The sequence below is a fragment of the Lissotriton vulgaris genome, chromosome 4_1 (genome assembly GCF_964263255.1).
Source record: "Lissotriton vulgaris chromosome 4_1, aLisVul1.2, whole genome shotgun sequence".
Taxonomy (NCBI): Eukaryota; Metazoa; Chordata; class Amphibia; order Caudata; family Salamandridae; genus Lissotriton; species Lissotriton vulgaris.
This window is the reverse complement of record NC_141691.1, coordinates 257,419,866-257,443,972: the sequence shown is the minus strand read 5'-3', so window position 1 is coordinate 257,443,972 and position 24,107 is coordinate 257,419,866. Positions and strand designations below refer to the sequence as shown.

Below are 24,107 nucleotides of genomic sequence, written 5' to 3'. Positions count from 1 at the left end.
CTGCAGAGAGTATAGACAGGCTGGTGGGCATGCCAGGGCAGTGTGCAACAGTCAAGGTTGGCAGTATGTGTGGAATGAGTTTACCCCAGGTTTAGAAAGGCGCATGGGCCGCAAAAACAAGAAGGCCTTAAATAGATGGTCAGTAGAGGCTACCCAGCATGAGGAGAGTCTTACACCCTGCCCAAGCCCTGCCCTGTACTTACAGCAAGCGGGCAGTTCTGGGCAGATGGCATGTGCACTAGCAGTCCCAGTGTCCAACTGCGGATGGGACAATGCAGCAGATCACAAGGCCCAATTGCTGGCTCACCGTGCAGGGCCGAAATGGCCACCAGGCCCCACAACTGGGCAGGTGCAGAAATGATGTGGGCGCCATCGCGGGTCCGCCTCTCCACAGGTGCCGGGAACGGGTGGGTGGGGGAGGCATAGGTCCGCGTATCAGACCACAGGCAGCAGGCAAGGTCATTCAGCAGCGTTGCCACGCAGCATTAGCCATTATGCCGGCCACCTATAGGACTTGTCTGCTGCAGGCAGGTGTCGAAAGGGCCAGTTGCCAGATTTGGGGACCTCGAAGGTTCAGTATTGGCTGTGCCCACCGTGGCCCCACCCTCACCACGGACCATATAACCGTGGGAACTCCAAGGGCCATGTCAGGCTGCAGTGACGATCTGCCAAGGTGCCGCCAAAGTAGAACCTGTCAGAAGGATGGTCAGCCGCTCTTCGCTTGCCACTGTCAGGCCCAAAAGAGCATAGTGATTGACACAGTTGCTTCATAATAGAGCCCGAGTTTCAATAAATATTGTAAACTTTCCTTGGGTCTTAATTTTGGTCATTGTGGACTAGAATGAGTGAGAAACAAAAGGTGATGATCTGTTTCCACGGTTCTCTTGGGGACTAGAGTCATGTTCTAAGTTGCCAATTCTCTTGTTACTGACGGAAGGTTAGGAGAGCAGGTGAGACACTGTGAGCTAAACAGATTTGGACCCTTAGGTACTGATGTGGTATGGTGACTAAGTCCCTACATACAGATGTCCTGTGTTTTCAAACAGAATCCCTCCAACACTATATTTTGCCATCAGGGCTACTAGAATTAATAATAGTGAGCTGTTGTATAGGTACATTGCAGCTACATGCCAACTGGCTAAAGGATAACTTGGGGTCCTAAAAGCATTTTTAAGGGGATACCGCAAGCAATGGCTCCTTTTAACAGTGTAATGAACGCAAACAAAATTGGGATTTTCTTGAGATAAAAAAAATAAACTAAGGGACAGTCTCTGTCTTCAAGCCCCCTCATCACCTCCACCAAAATAGTGCACATGATTTACCCACAGTGGCATAGCGGAGGGGCAGTGCCCTAGGTGCCACAGGTTTTGGGGGCGGCAGCCTCCCCCACCTCCCGCTAGTCAAAGGAACCGCCAGCATCCCTCAAGCCCCTCCCCTCCACCCCGCTCTTACATGCGGCCGCCGTGTGGCAAGCGCAGGGACCAAGCAGCCCAATGTCTAGATACGCCACTCTGTACCCAAACAGACAGAAAGAATTTAGAAACTGGAGTGATTTGTGGCCATATTAAAGTCAGATAGTATGATGCATACAATATACAAGCTTAGGAAAAATAATTTTTATAGTGGAAATGTTGTATGGGAGCTCTTAAAGGGACAGTAGGATCAGCAGACTGGCATGGTTTGTGATGAATGAATGTAAAGCATATCCGATCTGATTAACAAGCCAACACTAGTGCTGCAGTGCAGTGAAAATATTTACTTGGAGTGGTGCCTCGCTGAGACCGCTACAGAACAAACAATATCAGAAGTCTAGAAACAAAACAATGGATAGCAAATCTAACACCCTGGACCAAGAATGAAAGCCGTTTGACCTTTTGAGCAGACTCTTTAATGGAGAAAACTGTGCAGCAAAACTTTGTGGTAGAACATGACTCTATATGGGCTGGTGATGTTTGTGCCTGTGACTGTACTTCTAGGTGACTTTTGAGCCTGCAGGTTCATTTAACCCAATTTTATCTGGTCAGTGAGCATGTACCTCCTATACAGTACAGAAGGCTTTGCAAGACCAAAACAACATATTTCATGAAAACGTCACTGGTCAGACACCAGCAACCACAGGAGAGTATCTTGGCAATATCCCTTAAGGAATTTTCTCGAACGAAATGTATCCTCATTTAAGTCAAAACATGGTTTATTTTCAGATATGGTTGCCTACCACATTCATGGACATGCGTGCAGTCACAGTTCATGGAGATGTACTTCATGAAGCTGACAGTGTAGAAACAATCCGGATAAACTCAGGCTACACACTGGGAACTAATAATAATTTTGGGAGATATAACAAATGCTGTACACAGTAATTGAGGTAGTGGAACATTTTGTCCATTCCAAAACAAATGCAACTATTGGAAGCACTTACGATATTATCATTCTTCGTCGTATTTAACAGATAGAGAACAATCCACAATGATGAAAGAGCACAAATCGCACCCCTACGCATTGCTGTGCAGGGTCCCCCAGGGATCGTCACTTTCCCCAACACTGTTTAACGACCCTGTTTAACGTGTACATCACACAGTTGGCAAAACTCATACGATCCTATGGCTTCACTGCCATCTGTTACGCCGACGACATGCCAATAGTTGTTTCCTTATCCTCCAAACCAGATACTGTGGCAGTAAGTTTTAATGCCTGCATGAGCCATATTATCAGTTGGATGCAAGAGAACTGCCTAAAGTTGAACACTGGTAAAACGGAAGCGATTACGTTTGGAAAAGACACTTCACTCTGGAATTCTACTTGGTGGCCAGATACAGCCAGGCGTTGCACTCAGCCTGTAAAAAAGGTTAAAGACCTTGGAATTATCATAGATGACCATCTTTTACTATCAGATAAGGTCAAAAGTGTTACTTCCTTCTGTTTTCACACTTTAAAAATCCTACGAAAGATTCTACCTTTCATTCCCATTGCCCTAAGAAAAACTGTTGTAATTGCCTTGATATTACCCAAGATTGATTACGGAAACTCACTGTACCTGGGAGCAAAACATTGTGTGATACGTAAATTACAGACTTTACAGAATGCGACCGCCTGCATACTACTATATATTCCAAAATGTAGCCCAATAAGACAAGCCATTAGGGATCTGCACTGCCTACATGTCCAAACAAGGATCCAATTCAAATCTATGTGCATTGTGCATAAGACTTTGTACGGGGTTGGACCTGCCCAACTTAGTCAAGATATCAAGCGCTACACTCCTCAGAGAAGCATCAGATCGTCATCCGTCTCACTATTTGTCATTCCTAGGGTAAAAACCTTGAAATGGGGTGGCAGAAGTTTCCGCTACTTGGCCCCTATATTATGGAACTCGTTCCCTATTCACCTCAGAAACCAAACCAATCTACTACTGTTCAGAAAGGAATTGAAACCTTGGCTATTTATCCATAAACCATAGCGGCTCCAATCTCCCACTGCAAAAATCAAGGGCAGTAAGCGCTAAGACGCCACGGCAAACACGCGCTCTATAAAAACACTCACTTCATCATGAAAATTGCTAACAAGATAGGACTGTCCTACTAGACCACCCTGCTTGTTTACAAGCAGTTGGTGCAATTGCTATGTACATGCATGCACAATTCCTATTACAACAAGACACATAAATAGCTAATATTCAGTGACTTTTTCTGTCTCTAGATATGGTTCCTTCTTCCTTGCCATAAATTATGTCAGCCATCAAAAGGACTAACATTCCAGGTAAAATAGTAGCAATCTAATACTTCTCCTCAACTTTATAAGTGTTAAGCTGGCAATCCATCGGGGATGGATTCAGGGACCCTCCATATGCCATCCGATAAGGTGGTCAGCTGGTGACATATTAGTCACTGTAATGGATGCTAAGATTCAGAGCAGTATTTAAATGCACATGTTTACACATTGTAAATTGTTTTTGTGATATACTATTACATTTAAATTATGAATGTGCATTCAGCAAAATTGTGATTTTTTGTATTATTGTTCTTATGTTTAGGTCCGAATTGATGGCAACAACGAAAGAAGTTTGCACTCTAAAACATTACAGACTACTACCTTCAGTGAAGGAAATAGACAGCGCCCAAGTAAAGATCGGAATCCGAAGAAAGAGAAATCAGAGAGCATGGAGGGTCAGCAGGTGGTGGTGAATGGTGTTCCTTAAGCTACATACTTTTTTATTCATATGTCTTACCCAGTGTCATTCATTCCTATTCTTCATTAGAGAAACCTGTTAGGCCAAAGACAAATAGTAGGCAAGCTGGTGTAGGGCACGAAAGAAATAAACATCTATTGAGGTTGACATTTTTTGTTTTAAGCAAAAGTTGCAAAATATTTGCAGTAGTGTCGTAAACTTCTGAAAATACTTTCAAGTACATATTGCACTTGATATAAACATTTTTTTAAATTGTTAAAAATACTGAGCTGTGTGTTGGTATGCTTCTGTTTACTTCTACCATTTCGAGGCAGCTGGTCAAAATCATTGATCTTGTGAAGAATGATTAGTGTTTGCATTAATGCTACTGGGTTTCCGTTATCACATTTTACACAATCCTTCATGAAATGCTTTTTCGTGTCCATGTCATTTCATGTCCGTTGGTCCATTTTTCAGTATTTTACTGGACCCTGAACTTTGTGTAATGTAATAATTGTCTTTTCCATTAGCAAAAAAAGTTGTATGATCTGTGCCTTTTTTATATCTCGACAGAAGGACTATTTTATTCGGATGCAGATTTCAGGGATGATGAGTTGGGAACATAGAAATGTGAAATACATGTAGCAGATTTTTGACAGGAATTTGAATGCATGTTTCCCCCCAAAAAAGTATCCTCCAACATCGATTCAGCCAGCATAATGAATAAAAAATAAGTTGTTTTTGCACTCAAAATTTGTGAAAGTGTTTAATGAATGGCGATGTTTTCATAAACCAAGTAAAGAAATGTCATTGTTGGGACTCAACCGTTTATGTAATTTATGGAGATGTACCTATTCACGAAATAGTGATGGATAGCCTGCCATTTGTTCTCAATAGAAATAGCAATTGTACGTGTTATTTGTTCTGCCCAAAATTTATGAAAAGTTTTCATAGTTGAATTTAGTGACCCACCAAGCTAAGGAAAACTAATTCCAAGCAGTGTGTGATTGAATTAAGTACAGTCTTAATAGGCATAATAACATTGGAAGCAGAGTAGATTTATTGTATATTTTGAGATACAATATCCAATTTAGGAACGGGTTTCAGAGGTTGTGGAATTAATACAAAAGAATACATAACCAAGAATGATTTTTGAAAACATGTTTTTTAGTTTTTATTTCTGATCATGAGAAAAAAGAACTGGGAAAACTATGGAACAACCAAACCACCATTTTGAACTTTTCCTATGATTAATCCACTATCTGTGCCACTAATCATGTACAAAACTGTACAAAGACCCTGACTCTGATGTATGTTGTAAGTTTAATCTTTGCTTTGTTTTCATAATACTGTTTTCCTTGCATTCAAGTGAGTATATAAAATGGCAACAAACTGCACATATAAAATGTCTTACTGATTATTGCCAAACATTCATTATGATTTCTAGTTATTTATTTTGGGAATGTATAGTATTTGAAAACAAAAATTGGTACCTTGCACACATCATCTTTAAGCTGTTTTGATCTAAAATACTGTAGATAATTAACCAAGGTAGACTGACCTTGTAATGTAACTGCTCTTTGGGCAAAATCCTCTGTACATATTAGCTACAAAAGATTGGATTTTATGTTGACATTTGTTTGGTTATAGTGCAATATATTTTGTATGCAAGCAGTTTCAATAAAGTTTGATCTTCCTCTGCTAACTGATTTTGATATAATCCTTGAAATTCTTAATAAAACAAGTTGTACATGTCTTTATTCTAACCAACATGCGTTTGTCAATCTCTATTACTTTCCAAATATGTTTAGTGGCCATTGCTGTTACAATGAATGCATTTGAATGAGTATTGAATGAGTGTTTCCTTCCATTTTTGTTCAATGATTTGGATGTTATCTGCTTGTTTCAGTTCACACAGATGATAGGGCTTTGCGAAATTGCTGTTCAAGTTTCGAGCACATTTAGGCCTGCCTCAAAGAGGGAAAAAGGCCATAGCCAATACAGCTGCTTTTAGGGGCACTGTGAGGGTCCATGCAAATGGTCCTGATCCTTGACAGTGTTCCTGAAAGTAGCTTTCCCTGCATGGAAGCCTGCGTGCAAATCCTTACCTACCTCCTGGCACTTTACCTTCCAAACACCACACGGCTTGGGAACTTCTCTTTCGTGCAGTGCTGAGAGAACAGGCAGTGTAATTAACTTATTGCAGTTACTATTAAGGTAGGTATGTTGTTTTGACTCCTACAGTTTTGGAAACTGCGCAATTATTCCAGTTCCATGCATTTCTTACTATGTCAGACGAAGAATGTATGTGCATTCTCCTTCATTTTAGGTTTCTTCGAGACATGCTGTTTCAGTCTGTGGTCTTACAATCCGCCCATTCCTTTTGATTACTTTCTGCGTATGTCCTATCAAAAAGCTTGCTTCTGTGTTGGGAATGTGTTGGAATTGTTGTCCCTCCTGTTGATGTCTTGCTTCCTCCCAGGGAGTAGGGGCATATTACTTGTATCCCTTCACTTAGCTGTATGTCCGTTTGTTTATGCATACTACTTTTTCCTATTTTTAAGAGCCCTCCTCAGGAGCGCTTGTTTTCAATCGCTCTGAGCGCCTTTTCTCTCCCAGCGCCATTTATGTAAACACAACGGTCATGTTCTTATTTTTTTGTTTAGGAGTGGCAAAGTTATATTTATATGCCTCACATCATAATTCCTGAAAATTAAGGGAATTTTGCTTTTCGGTGCCTCGACATACACCCCGTAAAGCACCCATGGGGTAGCCACAAGAGAGTGTTCAGCAACCTTCTTACGATGATGGCCATTTTGGAATAGGGTATTTTACGTTTTGTAAAGGCTGGATTACATTGAAACAGAAATGTTATCCGAATCCCGGTTTAAAAAGTACATAAATAGTTATTCAGTTGAGTTAACTCATGCTATCAGCATTCTTAAAAGATGTTGGCAGTAAAAGTAAAGTTATTCTGCAATATGCTCACCGAAGCAGTGGCTTTGATCATGTAGGACCAAAACAAGTCCACCAAGAAACAGTTCATCCCTCAAGTACGTTTCCTCCAGTACCCAGGCATGTTCTCACTGCTCTGGGCTGCCTGTTCTGTTATTTGGCACAGCTGACTTCGTTTGAAGATGCTGGCATCCATTACAGGGCAGGCTGGAAATGTTTCCCATAAAATAGCAGTAAGGAGGTGTTTTTGGAGAAGTTCGCAGGTAAACATAAGCTCTCTGTGAGTAGAAATAGGTAAGCTTAGCTCCGGATCGATCCATGAAAGTATCTTGGGTGTTGGGAATAGTAGAGCTAAGCTTACGCACACCGTGTCCTTGAAAACACAGCTTGAAAAGTGTACATGTACGAAGTGTGTGTGTGTGTGCTGGATCTTTTACCCTGGTACCTTTTGTGAAAATCTGTGATTGTGTGACAGCATGCTATTCACACTGTAGATGCAAGTCAGTTTTGTGTGATTCTGTGTTAACCTGCCTCCTCTGTTAGCAAGTTCTTCTTCTTTGTTCTTACAATGCATTTATAATACCTGTGTAAGTACAAATCTGAAAGAGACTATTAGTTATAGATTCCTTACCTTAGAATTGCCCCCAGGCCTACATTTTTTCTCAACAGTACCCCTGTACGTCGTTAGGTGGCGCCAGTCAATTCTGCTTGCGTTGTTGGCATCGTGGTCTACTTAGACGCTGCCCCTGTGCGTTGACGTCAGTTATTTATTTTTTCGCACCAGCCAGCACAGATCCAGAGAGAGCGTGTCCCTTAGTCATTTTTTTATTTGTTTAATATATTTTGATTCATTTCACATTAAGTGTCACATACAGTACTTGATCAACCGTTCCGCAGGTTATACAGTACATTGAACCATTGCGAACCGTAGTCACTTTTTGACTAAACCCTTTTTCGACCTTTGTCAACCTCTTTTTTGAGGCTTCGACTCCTGGTAGCACGAGGGATGTCCCATCATCGGACCGGCTTCAAGCCCTGTGACTCCTGTCACAAGCTGATGTTTGTCACCGATCCACCCCTCGTGTGCCTTAGTGTATGGAGCGCGACCACAACACGAAGTCTTTGCTGGAGCAGTCCCTTAAGCTTTTGGAGGCCAGGCAGTCCGCTCCAAGCCGCTCCAGGTCCCCGTCGACAGGAAGGTTGCGGGATTGGTCGCAGAATCCTCACACCATTCCTCTTCGAAGTCGCACTCCTCCGTTAAGTAGAAGCACAAAAAGAAGGCGAAGAAGCATCGTCGCTCTTCGTCTTCTCCCGTCGTTTGGCCGACGAGACGTGGGACCCGGAGCATCATCGCTCTCCGGCTCCTTCCTTGGAGCCCGCTGGGATGGCTCCAAGCTTCCCTCCCTTTCCCGGAGCCGGAGAGTCCTCTGCCCAGCTACGTCAATTTTTTGAAGCGATGCACCACATTTTTGGACAGCCCGACTCCGCAGGTGCGCCTTTGCGCCCCACAGACTTGGCTTTGATGCCGGCGGCTCCGGCCCCAGCGCCGCAGGACCTCCAAGGATCCAGGCCTGGATCCGGATCGGTGCCAATCGACCTTACGGTACCTTCCCCTGTGCTGATTCCAGTGGCGACGCCCCCGACACCGGTCATTTAACCTTACGACGTCAACCCCAGACCAGCGGCGGTTTTCTTTCAAGGGCGGCGGGGCTCCGCCCTCCCTATCGACTCGGCCGGCATAATAAGCAAGGGATTTAAAATGCTAACAGCAACAGCAATGTTACTTATTACCATTTTAAATCCCGAACCGGAACTGCACTGCCGATCAAAGCCCCGGGCCATCTGACATCTGACCTGTTGCCTGCCTGCTCTCGAGCGAGCGTCACTGCAGCAGCAGGCAGGCCAGGCAGGAAATGGAGGCAGCGTGTGGGGTGATTTGTGACACATGCGCTTTTGCGCATGTGTCACAATTGAAGTCTAAGACTGCCGGAGTGTGAACACCGGGCGCATTAAGTGCCAGCCCGGAAATATAAAGAATGGCCCTTTTGGGGCCCGCCCAGAAATGACGTAAAGCAGCCTCATAAATTTACAGCAGCCTCGGGCGGGTACAGTGTAAGCCCGAGGCTGCATTGAAGTCTATGGTGTGTACATGAAGGCTGGGGCATGATGACGAGTACACCCTCACCCCCGCAAACACAACCTCAGCATAATCTCCTACGCCAACGACACCCAGCTGATCCTCTCCCTGACCAACGACCCCGCCGCCGCCAGAGCCAACCTGCACGAAGTGATGAAAGAGGTAGCCGAGTGGATGACGACCAGCCGCCTGAAACTGAACTCGGACAAGACGGAGGTCCTCATCCTGGGCTCCTCACCCTCCGCCTGGGACGACTCCTGGTGGCCTCCCGCCCTGGGCACCGCACCCAAACCGACAGACCATGCACGCAACCTGGGCTTCATCCTGGACTCCTCCCTCTCCATGACCAGGCAAGTCAACAACGTCTCCTCAGCGTGCTTCAACATCCTACGCATGCTACGGAAGATCTTCTGGTGGATCCCCACCAAGACCAGGAAGACCGTCACCCAGGCCCTCGTCACCAGCCGACTGGACTACGGCAACGCCCTCTACGCCGGTACCACCGCCAAGCTCCAGAAGAGACTCCAGCGGATCCAGAACGCCTCAGCCAGACTCATCCTCGACATCCCACGAACCAGCCACATCTCCGGACATCTGAGAGACCTTCACTGGCTCCCCGTCAACAAAAGAATCACCTTCCACCTCCTCACCCACGCACACAAAGCCCTACACGACCAAGGCCCGAGCTACCTCAACAGCCGAGTCAACTTCTACGCTCCCAAACGCCACCTCCGATCAGCCAACCACGCCCTCGCCGCCGTCCCCCGCATCCGAAGAGCGACTACAGGAGGAAGGTCCTTCTCCTACCTGGCCGCCAAGACCTGGAACTCCCTCCCTCCCGACCTGCGCCTGACCCAAGACCACCTCTCCTTCAGGAAGAAGCTGAAGACCTGGCTGTTCGAGCAGTAGCGGCACCCCCCACCCCCCCCAGCGCCTTGAGACCCTACGGGTATGTAGCGCGCTTTATAAGTGTCACTGATTGATTGATTGATTGACCCCACCCTTTAATCAGTCGTCACTTGAGGGGGTGGGGTCATGCATAACTGACCCCAGCATTCTCTCAAAAACGATTAATTTGGGAAAGGTCATTTTTTAAAATACAATAATCATTACACTGAATGATTATTGTATATAAACTTTTAACTTTATAAAAAAAAACGCTGTAAGCATTTTATTGAGACTTAACTCATGACCCTGTGACGTGGTGTCACATGCTGCACAGAGTAGAGCTTTCACTTTCATCCTGAAAGTGAAAGCTTTACTGTACTGTTTCAGCTCTCTCTGAACCAGTAGCTGCTGGACAACAAAAGAAAAGGAGAAGCACAGCCAGCCAGCCAGCAACTAGCATCAACCGGCTGAGACAGAAGCTGCCTGATAACTGGGGTAAGTGTGAAGTAATAATTATTGTTCTTTTAAATTATTTTTGCAATATTTCCATTATTTAAATATACTACTTTGTAATTACTTTAACATATAGCACACTCTAGTCTAGTATCATGACTCATGAGTGCATTTAAATAAACTTGCAAGGGTTAATGTCTCTCATGCAGTGCACTTCATGCAAAATGCTATGTAATATGCAGATGACAGATTTTTATTTTATGAAACTAGATAAGTGGGCTACTGCTTTGAATACAGAGCTCATTTGGTTATGTACAGTCCATACATGTTAATCCTTCCCATATAGCACAGTGAGCTATAAACAGCATGCAACTCTTCAACCTTGTAACCCTCACTTACTTTTGTTACACAACCTGTACATTGATTTACACTCTTCATTTATTGTCAAAATATGTGTACATGTGATCTAAAGCGCTTTGACACCCTACATGTGGATGAGTAGCACTATAAAAAGAAATAGAAACAAAATAGTGGTATTTAAATTTAAAATGTTTGCAAATACAAATTCAAAAGCAAGCGTCTTATGATGTGATAAGCTTTAAGCCTTTCTTTCTGCTCCATTGCTTCAAATCAATTACTATTTAAAGCAAGACTACTCACTCGTAGGGTCTCAAGGCGCTGTGTGTATGGGGTTGAGGGGAGGGGATCTGCGATTGATTTGACGAGCCAAGTCTTGAGGTCCTTCCTTAATTGCGGACGTGATGGTGATTGCCTGAGGTGCAGAGGCAGGACGTTCCAGAAGTTTAGACAAGGATCTTTCTCCAGCACTGGTCTACAGATGTGTGATGGTGGCCTGCGCCAGTTGGGCGGAGTGGAGATGTCAAGGGAGAGTGTAGAAGCAGAGGTGGTGGTTGAGCTATGTATGTCTGGCGTTCTGGAGGGATTTGTAGGCACGCGTGAGGCGCTTGAGCTAAGGTAATTCTTTTGTTGAAAGATAGCAAGTGAAGGTCTCTCAGGGAATATATGACGTTATATGGCATGCCAACACAAAGAATGCCATTATAACGCGGTTGTAACAACACAAGTGCTGTTACAACGCATTACCATTGCAAAGCACACTTTTACCATGCATATGCCTTTACCACGCATGCCATTACAAGGCAAAGACATGCGTGGTAAAGGCATATACTTGGTAAAAGTGGTTAAGGTAAGCAATTGTGTGTCTCTGTTTGTGTGTGTGTGTGTGTGTATATATATATATATATATATATATATATATATATATATATACCCCCAGGCAACCCCCAAATTACCCTTTGTACCAGTGCCAATAGCCCTACCCCCTTAAAATTCTAAAATTACCCTTACCACCCTAATACCCATACCCCCTAAACCCATCACCGTTATTTAGCTCACTGCACCATCCCAGCTCAGAACCTGGCTATATGCAAATCAGTCTGTCCCTGGCCCAGTGCATCATAGGAACAGGGCAGACTAAACTACCAAGCCAATTCTTCACCAGAAAGGAGACAAGCTTCCGGGGACCGGTTTCTGGCATTTCAGCCGTCGTCGGCCCGGCTTGCTTGAATCCTGATGGTGCAGTGAGCAAGGGACTCATGTCTGAGTACACCCTGTCGCACCTATAGTGGCCAAAAACGATTCAGAAAAGGGGGTGGTGATGAACAGAGTGTCTGAATTAAGCAGACCACTCTTACCCAGTCCAGTGGCGGAGGTGTTCTTGATGTTCTGCAGTTTCTTATGGAGTTTCTGGGTGGTGCCGGATAGAGTGCTGACAAGCTCATGGGTGACAGTTTTGTTGTACTCACTGGGGACACACTGGAAGATTTCATGAAGTAGATGGAGCATGTGGAAATAGGAGGAATAAACAACATTGATTTGGTGGTTTATTGAGAGAGAAAAGTCCAGGAGGTTGCCAAGGTTCCGCACGTAGTCAGTGGGCGTGTGGGGGGGGGTCCAAGTGCTGCAGACCCCCTCTGCCTGGGCCACCAAGAGTCAACCAGGGCAGAGGGGGTGGCAACACTTTGGGGTGGATCCCAGGTTGAGGACTTAGGTCTTGTTTGAGTTAGTTAAGCTTGAGGCAGCTGTCCTTCATCCTGGTGGAGACTGCATTTATCCTGTTGTGGAAGTTGCTCTTGGCAGCTGGGGGTTCTTCTGTGAGGTAGAGAATCAGCTGGATGTTATCAGCGTGAGTCTGTGGTTCTTGACGATGGCTGCAAATGGGGCCTGAAGAGCTTGGGGCTCAGGGAGGAGCCTTGAGACCCTTTGCAGCTGATCTCGGTGGGTTTTCAGTTGAATGGTGGAAGTCGTACTCTCTGTGTTCGGCCGGTGAGGAAGGAGCAGATCCATCCAGGGCTTTGTTCCGAATGCTGGCATAGTGGAATCTTGTGCAGAGGGTGTGGTGGGAAACGGTGTTGAAGGCGGCTGAGAGGTCCAGCAGGAAGAGGGAAGCTGTTTCCCATTGGTCGAGGCATTTGCTTTTAGGTTTGAGGCTCCAGATATCTCCTTGGAATAGAAGGAGGCCTGAAGGCCCTTTAACTTCGGCCTTTGTTATGGGCCCAGGTGAAATCTGATAAGCTGCTGCCCCCCTCCACTTGCACATTGCAGCTCGGAATGATAGCAGGCAACGTGCAGCAGCAGGCGCTGCTGAATGTGTCAGTTACAAATGGGGTTTTTGTTTGGCTAAGGTATACACCTAAGCCAAGCAGTACCCACCACTACTCGGGTTAATTCAGATGCAAGATTACCTGTGCTCCTCGTCTGGTAGCTTGGCGCAGAGGAGGCTTATCAAAGAGGCAATGTGTAAAGTATTTCTGCAACGCATAGTAAAGTAACAGTGAAAGACAAAGCAAAACACTCCACACTAGTTCTAGAAAAATAGACCATCTTTATGTAATTAAAACCAGGCCTAAAGGACAGCAATTCAATAGTCTATCAAGAGTTATGCCAGTACTAGTAACGTTAATAGCTCATCACAGTGCTCAGGACCCTTTAAGGGAATTACAGTAATCCTCAAATGAGCCCACCGGCCTCCTCCGCCTTGAAAAGATTTTCAATGCAGTGGGGGTTGAAGTTAGCCTCACACAGGCCTTCGGGACAGTACCTGGGGCTTGGAGTCACTGCTCTCGTTGTCGGCGGTCTCGCACTCGGGGTCCACGTGGTAGGAAGAGGAGTTGGGCTCTGGCTTGGCCGCTGGAGCACAGGCAGGTCTGTGGCCCCATACTGCTGTGTTGGTGGGCCTCACACATGGAGCTCGTGTTGGTAAGAGGTACAGAGGCAGGCAGGACTGGTGTTCAGCCGCAGTAGATGCAGTCTTGTGAATCTTTGGCCCAAAGAGCCTGGAGAGAGCGAGCTCAGATCGCTGTGTTGCTAGGCAACCAGAATGCGCTCCCGCCACTCGGTGCTCCCGGCGCTGACTGAGGGTAAAGGTCTAAACCGCTGCAGTATCTTCAGAAACAGCAATGTCGAGTATGACTAGTAGCAAAAGGTGACCGAGCGCCAACACAGCAGGCACTAGACAATGTGAGTGTGTCTGGTGGCCCAATAACATACAAATAGCCCTGATTCTTCCATAACAGGAGGAAAGCTAACAAGTTCTTGGGAACTTGTAGGATATAGAGGCCCAGTTGTCCCTCATTGCAGAGGTAACAGGGAGCAGGCCAACATAGCTGAGCAGAGTGCATAGGCAGTACAGCAAAGCAAGTGACAAAGGGGCAGTCCTTCCTAGCAGCGTTGTACCTCATAGTTTCAGAGTCTTCTTCAGACCCCAAAGTGAACCAATTTGGGGATGTCACAGCGAGGTCCAGTACTAATACCAAAATGTGTCTTTGAAGTGGGGGAGACAACAAAAGACAGCTGTCTTTGATCCTCAAAAGGCCCCTGCCCTTTCTTCTCCGGCTCCAGGCACACTACAGGCGGTTATATAGCTATTTGTGTTGGAATAGGCATAGCCCTATTCAGGTGGAGGTGTCAGCCCCTCCCTCCTTCTATGTTTAATGAAGTCTTAGTGCAGTGCTATAATTTGACTTGATAATGTCAAAGCTTTCACTGTCACATTTGTAGTCCTGTCAAGTACCACTCATTAGTGGTCATACTAGTGCTGGTGTCCACATCACCACACTAGAATGCTTTATTCATTCAAGCTATAGCACACCTGGGCCCTAACCGCCTTGCATGCTTTCTGAGTAGCTGCATTTAGGCAGCAAGCACGCTGGCAGTAAGTGCATCGTGTCATGAAAAGCATGCAGTCTGTCCCACTTATTTTCTTGCCAAAATCACATTTCGGCACTGCCTGGAAAAAATAATCACCAATCTCTTGCCAAACTGCCTGCTTTCCAACAGTGTAAAACACTTTCTTCAGTTAGCGCAAGTCATAAACAAAAAAAATTCCTGACCCGGCTGGCAGAGAGTGCTCCACGTAGAACCAAGGGGTCGCCCTATGCCAACTGTTGTTTTCCAGAAAGACGATGGACTATAGGCTACTTAGAGGTGGCAGTGGCCTTGGTGCTGAAAGTTTTCAACCTTGGGGTCTGGTTGCTGGAAATGATCACTGGCGTATCTGTCCTTTGACTCTCTAGCCCCCTGAATGTAGCCGGTGTAAAACCTTAACTCACCATCCCTCCTCTAGTCACATGAGGTGTTCCCATACCTCTGCTCACTACTTCAACAGGATTCTAGAGTTCGGGCCAGCGGCACAGGTGCTCACTGCAATGCACACATACTCAAACATACACACACATTCGTTCACATAGATTCATGTTTAAACATGGGCATGCACTTCTTTGCAGAAATATTCAACTCTACACAAAATTTCACACATCACCATGCTTGCAGAGACCCAGGAGCTCACTTGCACTCATGCACATTCCATTAAAAAACACCTGAATTTATTATTTTTATTTGTTTTGTGTAAAACATTATTATACAGGAAGCACATTGGCTTGAAACATTACATGAATGCAATGTAATTGCTGGTAATAATTATTGATTTAATTCTTTTAGCACATGAAAAATTGGAGTTAAAACTGGTTGTGATATAATCACATTCAAGATCAGTACTGAGAGATATCGAAAGAGGACAAGTGGTAGTTCTGACTCTGCTGTACCAGGACATTGATCAAAACTCAGCTTCGTGGTCCTTAATCTCAGGCCACAAGGTAGGACATGGTTCTCTATTTACGGCAAACGTCCACATTCAGCTGCATATGGATGCCAACTGTGTGGTCTTTAGGTGGGAAGGACTGCCTGTTGGCTTATCCTAGCAGAACAGTTCAGAGAGTGTGAGCTTGTAGCGAGTTGAAAGTTCAAGGGAATCATTTTTTGTTTTTCATCATAAACTATGAAAATTCCCAAAATGTTGATTTTGAAATCTTTTATTTTTTTTATACACTTTCATTTATTTAACTGTAGCCTGATAATCCCTTACTATCCCTAAATGCTTTTCACCCTTAAAGCCTTTAAACCCCAAACTGCCCATATATTTTATCCTTTCTTCCTGCTTAAAAAAGTACTACTCTAATTCATTATAGCCCTCTACTACTACTTAGTGCTACCCTAAAATCTCCTAACTATCCCTTAAAGCTAACGATACTTGAATTGTTAAAATGCATTGCTAGTCTCCGGCCCCTTTACCCCACCTCATTTTAAATGCTCCTGTCTACTTTAGGAGGATGCCACTTACCCCTGATCCCAGTACGCTCATCTTTGCTCTATAATGCATGGCATTTTACCATGTTTTAGGCCACTGTTTATTTTCATTCTAGTTTTTTCAGTCGACAATATTTTTTACAGCAATGTTTTTCAGCCTATTTTTTTGCACACAATATTTTTACTGCACACAGAGTATGTACAGTGAGTTGGATATATAAAATTGATCTAATGTGTTGTGACAGTTGTGACTGTTGTCCATTTAGTAATAGGATCACTGATAGGACTAGCACTGTCTGTAGGCTGTAATTTTAGTCTGTCTTGTGTGTAAAATAGGTCATTTCATCAATGTGTAGAATATCAAAATGGTCTAACTGCAATGTCAAACTCTTAATTGAAAAAATATGCATTTCTTTTGCTGTGTTGGGTACAGAGGAGTACTGGATATATCAGAGATCTGCCTTGAACCCTTTTAAAGGGTATTGCTCAATTAGTCTCTCATTCTTTTGAAGACATTTTTCAATATGTGTTGTATTATTTGCCATCAAGAGTTCAGTCAAAATTTATAAGTACACCCTTTAAATTCTAGGCTGATCACTGAATTGACATGCTCAAGCTTTTCAATCACCACTGGTGTTGTGCATGCTATGGCACCTAGCCTCGAAGCTCACACCATATTTTAATTATTAACAGGATCCCAGGAGAAATTCTGCAAAAATTTACAAGGATATACCGCTTGGGGAACAGCTGTACGTGCTGCTGCAGTTGCATTCCTGTCAGACTGAAGATGGATGTGGATGAATAATTGCTGTTACTTGTGTGTGCATGACAATTTATATTAGTGTTTATTTAGTATTTTGCGTAATATCGTTTTTGTGTCTCCAACCAAGGGCATTTTAAAAAACAGCCTAGGTTTTCTAATTCTAATCTGATATATTGCTGGACACAATGAACACAGTTGACAGTTTACTCATAAACCCATTTTTGGGTTTGACACATGCAGATAAACTGCAAGTGAAAACATTAGGAGCTGATAAACCACAAATTAAAATTGAGCAGTCTACAAAAGATAGGGGAAAGGGGTACACACGTCGCTCTACCAGTACATGGTATGATAGGATTGAATGGCTTACTGGTAGCGCTTCTAAAAATGCTTTATTCTGTTTCCCATGCTTACTCTTTGGAGGTGAAGTTACCTGGACAAAAACAGGAGTTACTGACCTAAAGCATCTGGCTGAAAAAATAAAAAAAACATGATTCCTGTAAATCCCATTTGACAAATATGTTAAAATTATCTCTTTTTGGAAAATCGGACATTGTACAGCAATTAAACGAAGCATACCGTGTGGGAGTAAGAAAACATAATGCAGAAGTGGATAAAAACCGATACATTTTATCAAAATTGATTGACTGTATTCGATTTTGTGGTGCCTTTGAATTAGCATTACGAGGCCATGATGAAACTGAAGAGTCTCTAAATCCTGGCGTGTTCAGGGGCCTTGTTGATTTTGTCTCCAGCATTGACAGTGCTATGGAAACACATTTAAAAACAGCCACCGTGTTTAAAGGCACTTCTAAAACTATTCAAAATGAATTGCTGGACTGTATGCTGGAAGTAATAAGAGACTATATTATACAGCAGTTGAGAACCACTGATTATGAAGCTATCCAAGCTGATGATACAACTGATGTCTCTACTAAGACACTGTCAGTTCTGGTCTTCCGCTACATTGATTGAAATTGCAAGGTAGCTGAAATATTTTATTTTTTCACACATCTAAAAGACTCATCTGCAGAAACAATTGCCTCAGCCATTCTTAATGAATTAAACATTGTTTTCCCTGAGCAAAGTGCTAAAGGAAAAGTAATTGCTCAAAGCTACGATGGTGCCAGCGTCATGCGTGGTGCAACAGGTGGGGTGCAAAAGAAAATCAGGGATGTTTACCCAAATGCACATTATATTCACTGCTATGCCCATCAACTTAACCTAATTATGGAACAGGCTTCCTCCAAAATATCTAGAGTTAAAATTGTCTTTTTAGAGATTGGTGGTATAACAGCATTTTTTGCACGTTCCCCGAAAAGGACGGAAATTCTTGAACAAATAGTTTCAAGAAGACTTCCAAGAGGGTCTGCAACTCGCTGGAACTTCAATATTCGAGCAATATTGCTAATTTATAAATTCAGAGAAGATCTTCTTGAATGCATGTCAACCATTGCAAACAGTGGTGATTTTGAGTCGAATACTATATGTGAAGCGAACGGATTTAGTAGAACATTAGATGATAGAGAGTTTATATTCTTCCTGTTTCTTTTTTTCGAAATAATGCCCCAGGTAGACATTTTATATAATCAATTGCAAAAGCGAGACTTTGACACTGTGTCTGTCCAGAAAGCTACTACAGACTTTGTGACAAGCATCACCAAAGTACGAGAATCCATTGACAGTTTGGATTCTACACTGCCACAAGAATGTACATTTGTAAACCGGAGACTGCAAATAAATACTTTAACCCAAGAAGCAAAAGAAGTCTGTGGCATTATTGTGGTCCATGCCAGAGAGCGCTTTGCTTTCACAAAGCATCTTGTAAGTGCAACACTATTGCGAAGTGACCTTTTTGAAAGCCATGACAAATCTTTCCCAGCTGAGGCACTCGCAGAAACGGTAGAAGCCTATCCTATGTTAGACAAAGCAAGATTGAGTACAGAACTTTCGGTCCTTTATGGAAGACGAGACTTCCGTCAAACTACTGGTGGTGCCATGGCTTTATTTAGCTTTTTGTGTGAAAACAACTTAGAGAAATCCTTTTCTGAGACCATAAAGCTCTTAAGAGTTGTCATTACTACACCCATGACAACAGCAGAATCTGAGCGATGTTTTTCTACACTAAAGAGGGTAAAAACGTTTTTGCGAAACACTATGACTCAAGCTAGACTTAATGCTTTGGCTATGCTGTCGATGGAAAAAGAGCTAATAAAGGAAATACCAGAATTCAACAAAAGAACAATTGAAAAGTTTGTTCATATTAAAGATCGACGAGCAAACTTTCTATATAAATAGAAAATAGGAATCTGATGTGTGATCATAGTTTCAGGTGTTTATAGTTCAGTTTGTTTTGTTTGATAACATTAGGAAGTACTGTTGGAAATGTTCTCATTCCATTTATTATTCATACAACTCCTGTACAGTTGATATATATTTATATATGTGTGCTTATATATCTGTGAATTTATATATATTTGTTTTCATATTTTAATATTATTTAAAATATTTTCGTTGTTAGTGTTTTGAGGGTATATGTCTTTATATGTACAACATTTAGTTATTTTCCTAATTCATTTTTATTTAACTGTTTTCTACTGTACTGACAGGGACAGGAACCTTCTACCTGAGATTGACATGCAAAGTATTTAAATATTATTTTTATTTTGTCAATTGTGTTTAAAAATATATTGGTTTTGAAAGTTCTTAAAATGTACATTTATTTATTTCCATAATTTCTTTTTGTTTAACTACTTTTTCTGCTGTGCTGGCTGAAGGGCACAAGGACCTGAGAGTGGCATTCAAACAATTTGCATAGTATTATTTAAAATAATTTTGTTTGTGTTTACAAATATCATATTGGTTTTGAAGGGATATTTCTTAAAATATACATTTATTTATTTTCATATTTTATTTTTATGTAGCCATTTTCTACTATACTGACTGCCACAAGGGCCTGAGAGTGGCATGCAAAGTATTTAAAAATAAAGTAAAACATTTGTACCTAGCCTGCTTATGCAAATAACGTTTTTGTTCTTTCTTAAATAAATGAAAGATTTTTAATGGATATTTCTTATATTATAAGCAATGCATATTACACTCATTTCCTAACTTATTTTTATTTAGTGGTTTTCTAAAATACTGATAGACCCAAGGGCTTCAGAGCGCTATATGAACTATTTTAAATACAATATTTACTTAATTATTTTGCAAAATTGCCTTGCTCAAAAATCAAAGCTTTTGCTGACTTCCTAAAAATTAAATGTTTGTTTCAAATTGATATTTCTTATACATGTAGCTATTTAATATGTCATAATGATTACTGGGCAATCAACGTTGAATAGCTGATGCAGAAAAGGAAATGGCCAGCCGTCATTTTTGGTAGGAACAAAATTACAAGTGTGTTTCTTTGTGGATGTGCAACCTGGCTTAGTACCCTGGCCCTCTTCAGAAGTCAGTCTTGCTTGGCAACACAGAAATTCTCTGAAATAATGTATGAGTTTTCTTTTATGAATGCCTAGAAGAACTGATTTTTCAGTCCATTTATCACAGAAATAGTGTGGAAAATTGCACCAAAAAATGCCAATTTTTTAAAAATTTCTTCGCGGGGGGAGAACCCCCCACACCGCCTTATTGCCGTCGGGCTCCCTCGCTTCGCTCGCTCGCTCCCGTTCGTTGATGCCTACTTCAATAGCCCCACCAGGTTCAAATTCCACCAGCCGCCACTGCCCCAGACGTGGACACGATGCTGGACCGACGTCTGTCCCGGCAGGTACTTTTGTACTGCTGTTCATCACTGGTGTACGCTACTGTCCTGAGTGGCAGCCAGAGGAGGGTGAGCAGGACTGGGAGGGGTTTATTGATCCTTTAGCAGACCAACTTGAGGAGCCAGCACGGTCAGAGGACTTGGGTGATGCCAGTCGTCTGGAAACCTCCCCAGAATTTGGTATGCTTTCTCCCCCTACCATGGCTATAGAGGAGGGAGACTCCTCCGCTGTGGTAATGCATAGGGTGGCGAGACCTTGGGCCTTAAGCTTCCCACAGTAGCTGTCAGATCTGACCTCCTTACTGAGGTGCTTCAGCCCGCAGCAGCTTCTTTGGAGCCCCGGCTACCTTTTAATGAGGTCCTAACTGACATCCTTCAAGGCACTTGGTCCAAGCCCAGCACAGGGGCTCCTGTGGACAGGATGATTGCCCAAACACACTGCCGGGCCCCCGGTGACCCACTTTTCCTCTCCCAAACCCTACCCCTGAGAACTTGGTGGTTCAAGCCTCATCCTCAAAGGGTGCATTCCCTACTGCTCCCCCACTTAGGGAATACAAGGAGCTGGACCATCTTGGTTCGAAGATGTTTTCTTTCTCCAGCTTTGGACTGCTGTCGGTGAACACTGCATGTCTCTTGGGCCGTTCCACACACACAGTGTGGGATACAGCTACACAAGTTCTGTCGCAGTGCCCAGAGGAGGCCCGGGACGTGCTCACCTGCACTGTTGCACTGAGGGTCTAAACGCAGCAAAGTTTACTATCCGATGTAGCCTGGATACCGCCGACTCCCTGGGTAGAACGGTTTCCACGTCAGTAGCCCTGAGGCGCGGGACCTGGCTGAGAACGTCTGGCTTCTCGGGGGATGTCCAATCAACCCTTTTGGACATGCCCTTTGATGGCTTTCGCCTGTTTGTCCGCCTGTTTGGTTACAAGGCGGACAACACGCTTGAGCTTTTCAAGGACTCTAGGGCTACGTCCAGATCCTTGGGCCTCACAACAATATCTCACCCAATGCAGTCTGCCTTCCGCCCCTTTCTTGGCTACGGAAGGGGTGCCCCACCAGGTTCCACACAGAGCCACAGGGCTGCACAAGCTACCCAGCCTCTGTGTGGTCAGGGTTGTGATACCGAGTGTTATGGATCTGGGTGCCAGAAGGTGGACCAGTCCACCAAAGCCCCCCTGCAGCAGCCTCCTAACCTTCTTAGTTCGACCTTCCAGTGTCACCAGTTGCCAGTGGGCAGCAGTATCTACCATCACCACCCCCACTGGCACATCACCACGTAGGACAGGTGGGTTTTGCAGATAGTCCGAAGGGGCTACTCCCTTCCCTTCGATACTACCCCACCCTTCATGCCACCAACATTCCATTGCATGTTGGAGGATCATTTGGCCTATTCTTTACCAGGAAGTCACGGCTCACTTGGCCAAGGGAGCAATCTAACGCGTCCCTGTTCCAGAAGTAGGTCGTGGTTGCTACTCCCACTACTTCTTGGTACCCAAGAAGGACAAAGGCCTGCGTCCTATCTTGGACCTCAGGGACGTCAACTGCTTCCTCCGGAAGGAGAAGTTCAAAATGTTAACTTGGCTCAGGTCTTGTCTGCCCTCGTCCCTGAAGACTGTATGGTAGTGTTGGACTTGCAGGACGCTTCCTTTGACATCCTCGTCTAGCTTGCCCACCGGCGCCTGCTCCATTTTCAATTTACTCTGGTCTCCTTTGACTTTATAAGCGCCTTTCGGGTGTTCATGAAAGTGATGGCGGTGGTCGCAGCGCACCGATCAGGAGTTCCAGTCTTCTTCTATCTCGATGATTGGCTGTTGAAGGCGTCTCTCAACTCCAGACTATGGCAGGCCTCCTGCATTTGCTGGGGCTCACAGTCAACGTGCTGAAGTTGCACCTGATATCTGCCCAGAAGCTCCTTTGTATCGGAGGCGTTCTGAACACAGCGCAGTTTCCGGTCTATTCTCCCGAGCCGCGAGTCCGGGATATTTGAGCTATGATTTCGATGTTTTAGTTTCTATCCCGGATTTTGGTGAGAATGACCCTGAGGCTGTCGGGCCTCATGACCTCCTGCACCCTGCTGGTGGATCATGCCAGATGGCACGTGCAGGCTCTGCAGTGGTGTGAGAAGTTGGCCTGGCATATGCTGTCCACTATTCTAGTGGGCACCTTGCACCAGTCCAAACGACCCTTATTGATGGAAGGTTTGAAGACAACCTATATAGAAAGCTATCCTAGTGGTAGCTGTGGAGAGCAGCCTTCAGGCTAAGTCTTGGAGGAATGTAAAGCAGCTTGTTTTACCAGTCTTTAATCTCATGAATCACCAAATGAAAGGTGAACCACATCAGGTATATTTATAAAATATATGTATTTCTTCTAAACACATCCCTCTAGTCTCTTTATGAGGCTAGAGGCAAAAGTACATTCAGTAAACTTATTTAGCAAACAGTAAATTGGCACAATATACGTTGAGCCCTAGGGGGGTACCAAACCATATATTAAGAAAGTAGTATTAGAACCACGACTGTGGACCCACGGGGGCGCGTGCAGTGTCTAAACACAGCCGCAAATCACCATTAGCTTCTATGGGGAAAGTCGAGGTTGGAATTTTAAAGATTAAAGACACTTAGAAGAGGACTTGGAGCAAACCCCTTTAGAACTAGGCAGTTTTAGAATCAATACCCATGGGAGCACCGGAGTACTTAAATTACCTCACCCAGGGAAGCCGGGTGCATAGGTGTCTTTTGGTGTTGGGTTTCGTCGTCATTTTCAATGGCGATCTGCTGCAAAGTGCAGCTGGCGACTAAGTCTAAAGTGTCTGGGTGGATCCAAGGGTGGATCGGAGGTCTGAAGAACCTAAAGGCAGAGGGGACACAGTCTGGGTCACGAGCCAGTGACCAGGAAGGCGAGCGGATGCCTACCGATTTTGGGTGCTTTCAGATTAGGAAGGTGAAGCTTGACTCTTCAGCCACGAGGACCAGGAGGCGTCGACAATGACCAGGAGCTGGATTCGAGCTGTCCCACGAAGGATGTCGAGTGCTGCGGTGTCGGTATCCGGATTGGACCCAACAAGCCTTGGCAACAGCAACCCACACAGAAATCAAAAACTGGCTCCGGTGCAGACCAGCAAGGTCTGAGGGTTTCACCACTCGGTGGGGAGTCAGGGCACGTCTGGAGCAACCAGGAAAGCCCAAGAAACAAAAGAGTTTCCTTCGTGAGGACCCACCAGTCGACGGACCAGGGATCACGAAGGGGCCTCGAGCGGAACTGCTAGAAGCGAGGCCTCGGAACACTCGTGGAGTGTAGGTCCACAATCTTC

General features: G+C 44.3%; 1 protein-coding gene across 1 annotated transcript in view; it reads left to right on the top strand.

Annotated features, from left to right (window-relative positions):
* FMR1 (fragile X messenger ribonucleoprotein 1) overlaps positions 1–5,935 on the top strand; it is a 306,382-nt gene extending 300,447 nt beyond the window's left edge. Inside the window, exon 7 of the mRNA XM_086967219.1 lies at positions 4,031–5,935. Within this exon, the coding sequence (XP_086823345.1) occupies positions 4,031–4,195 (165 nt within the window). The 3' untranslated portion in view covers positions 4,196–5,935. The remainder of the gene's footprint in view (positions 1–4,030) is intronic.
* The last annotated feature ends 18,172 nt before the right edge of the window (positions 5,936–24,107 follow it).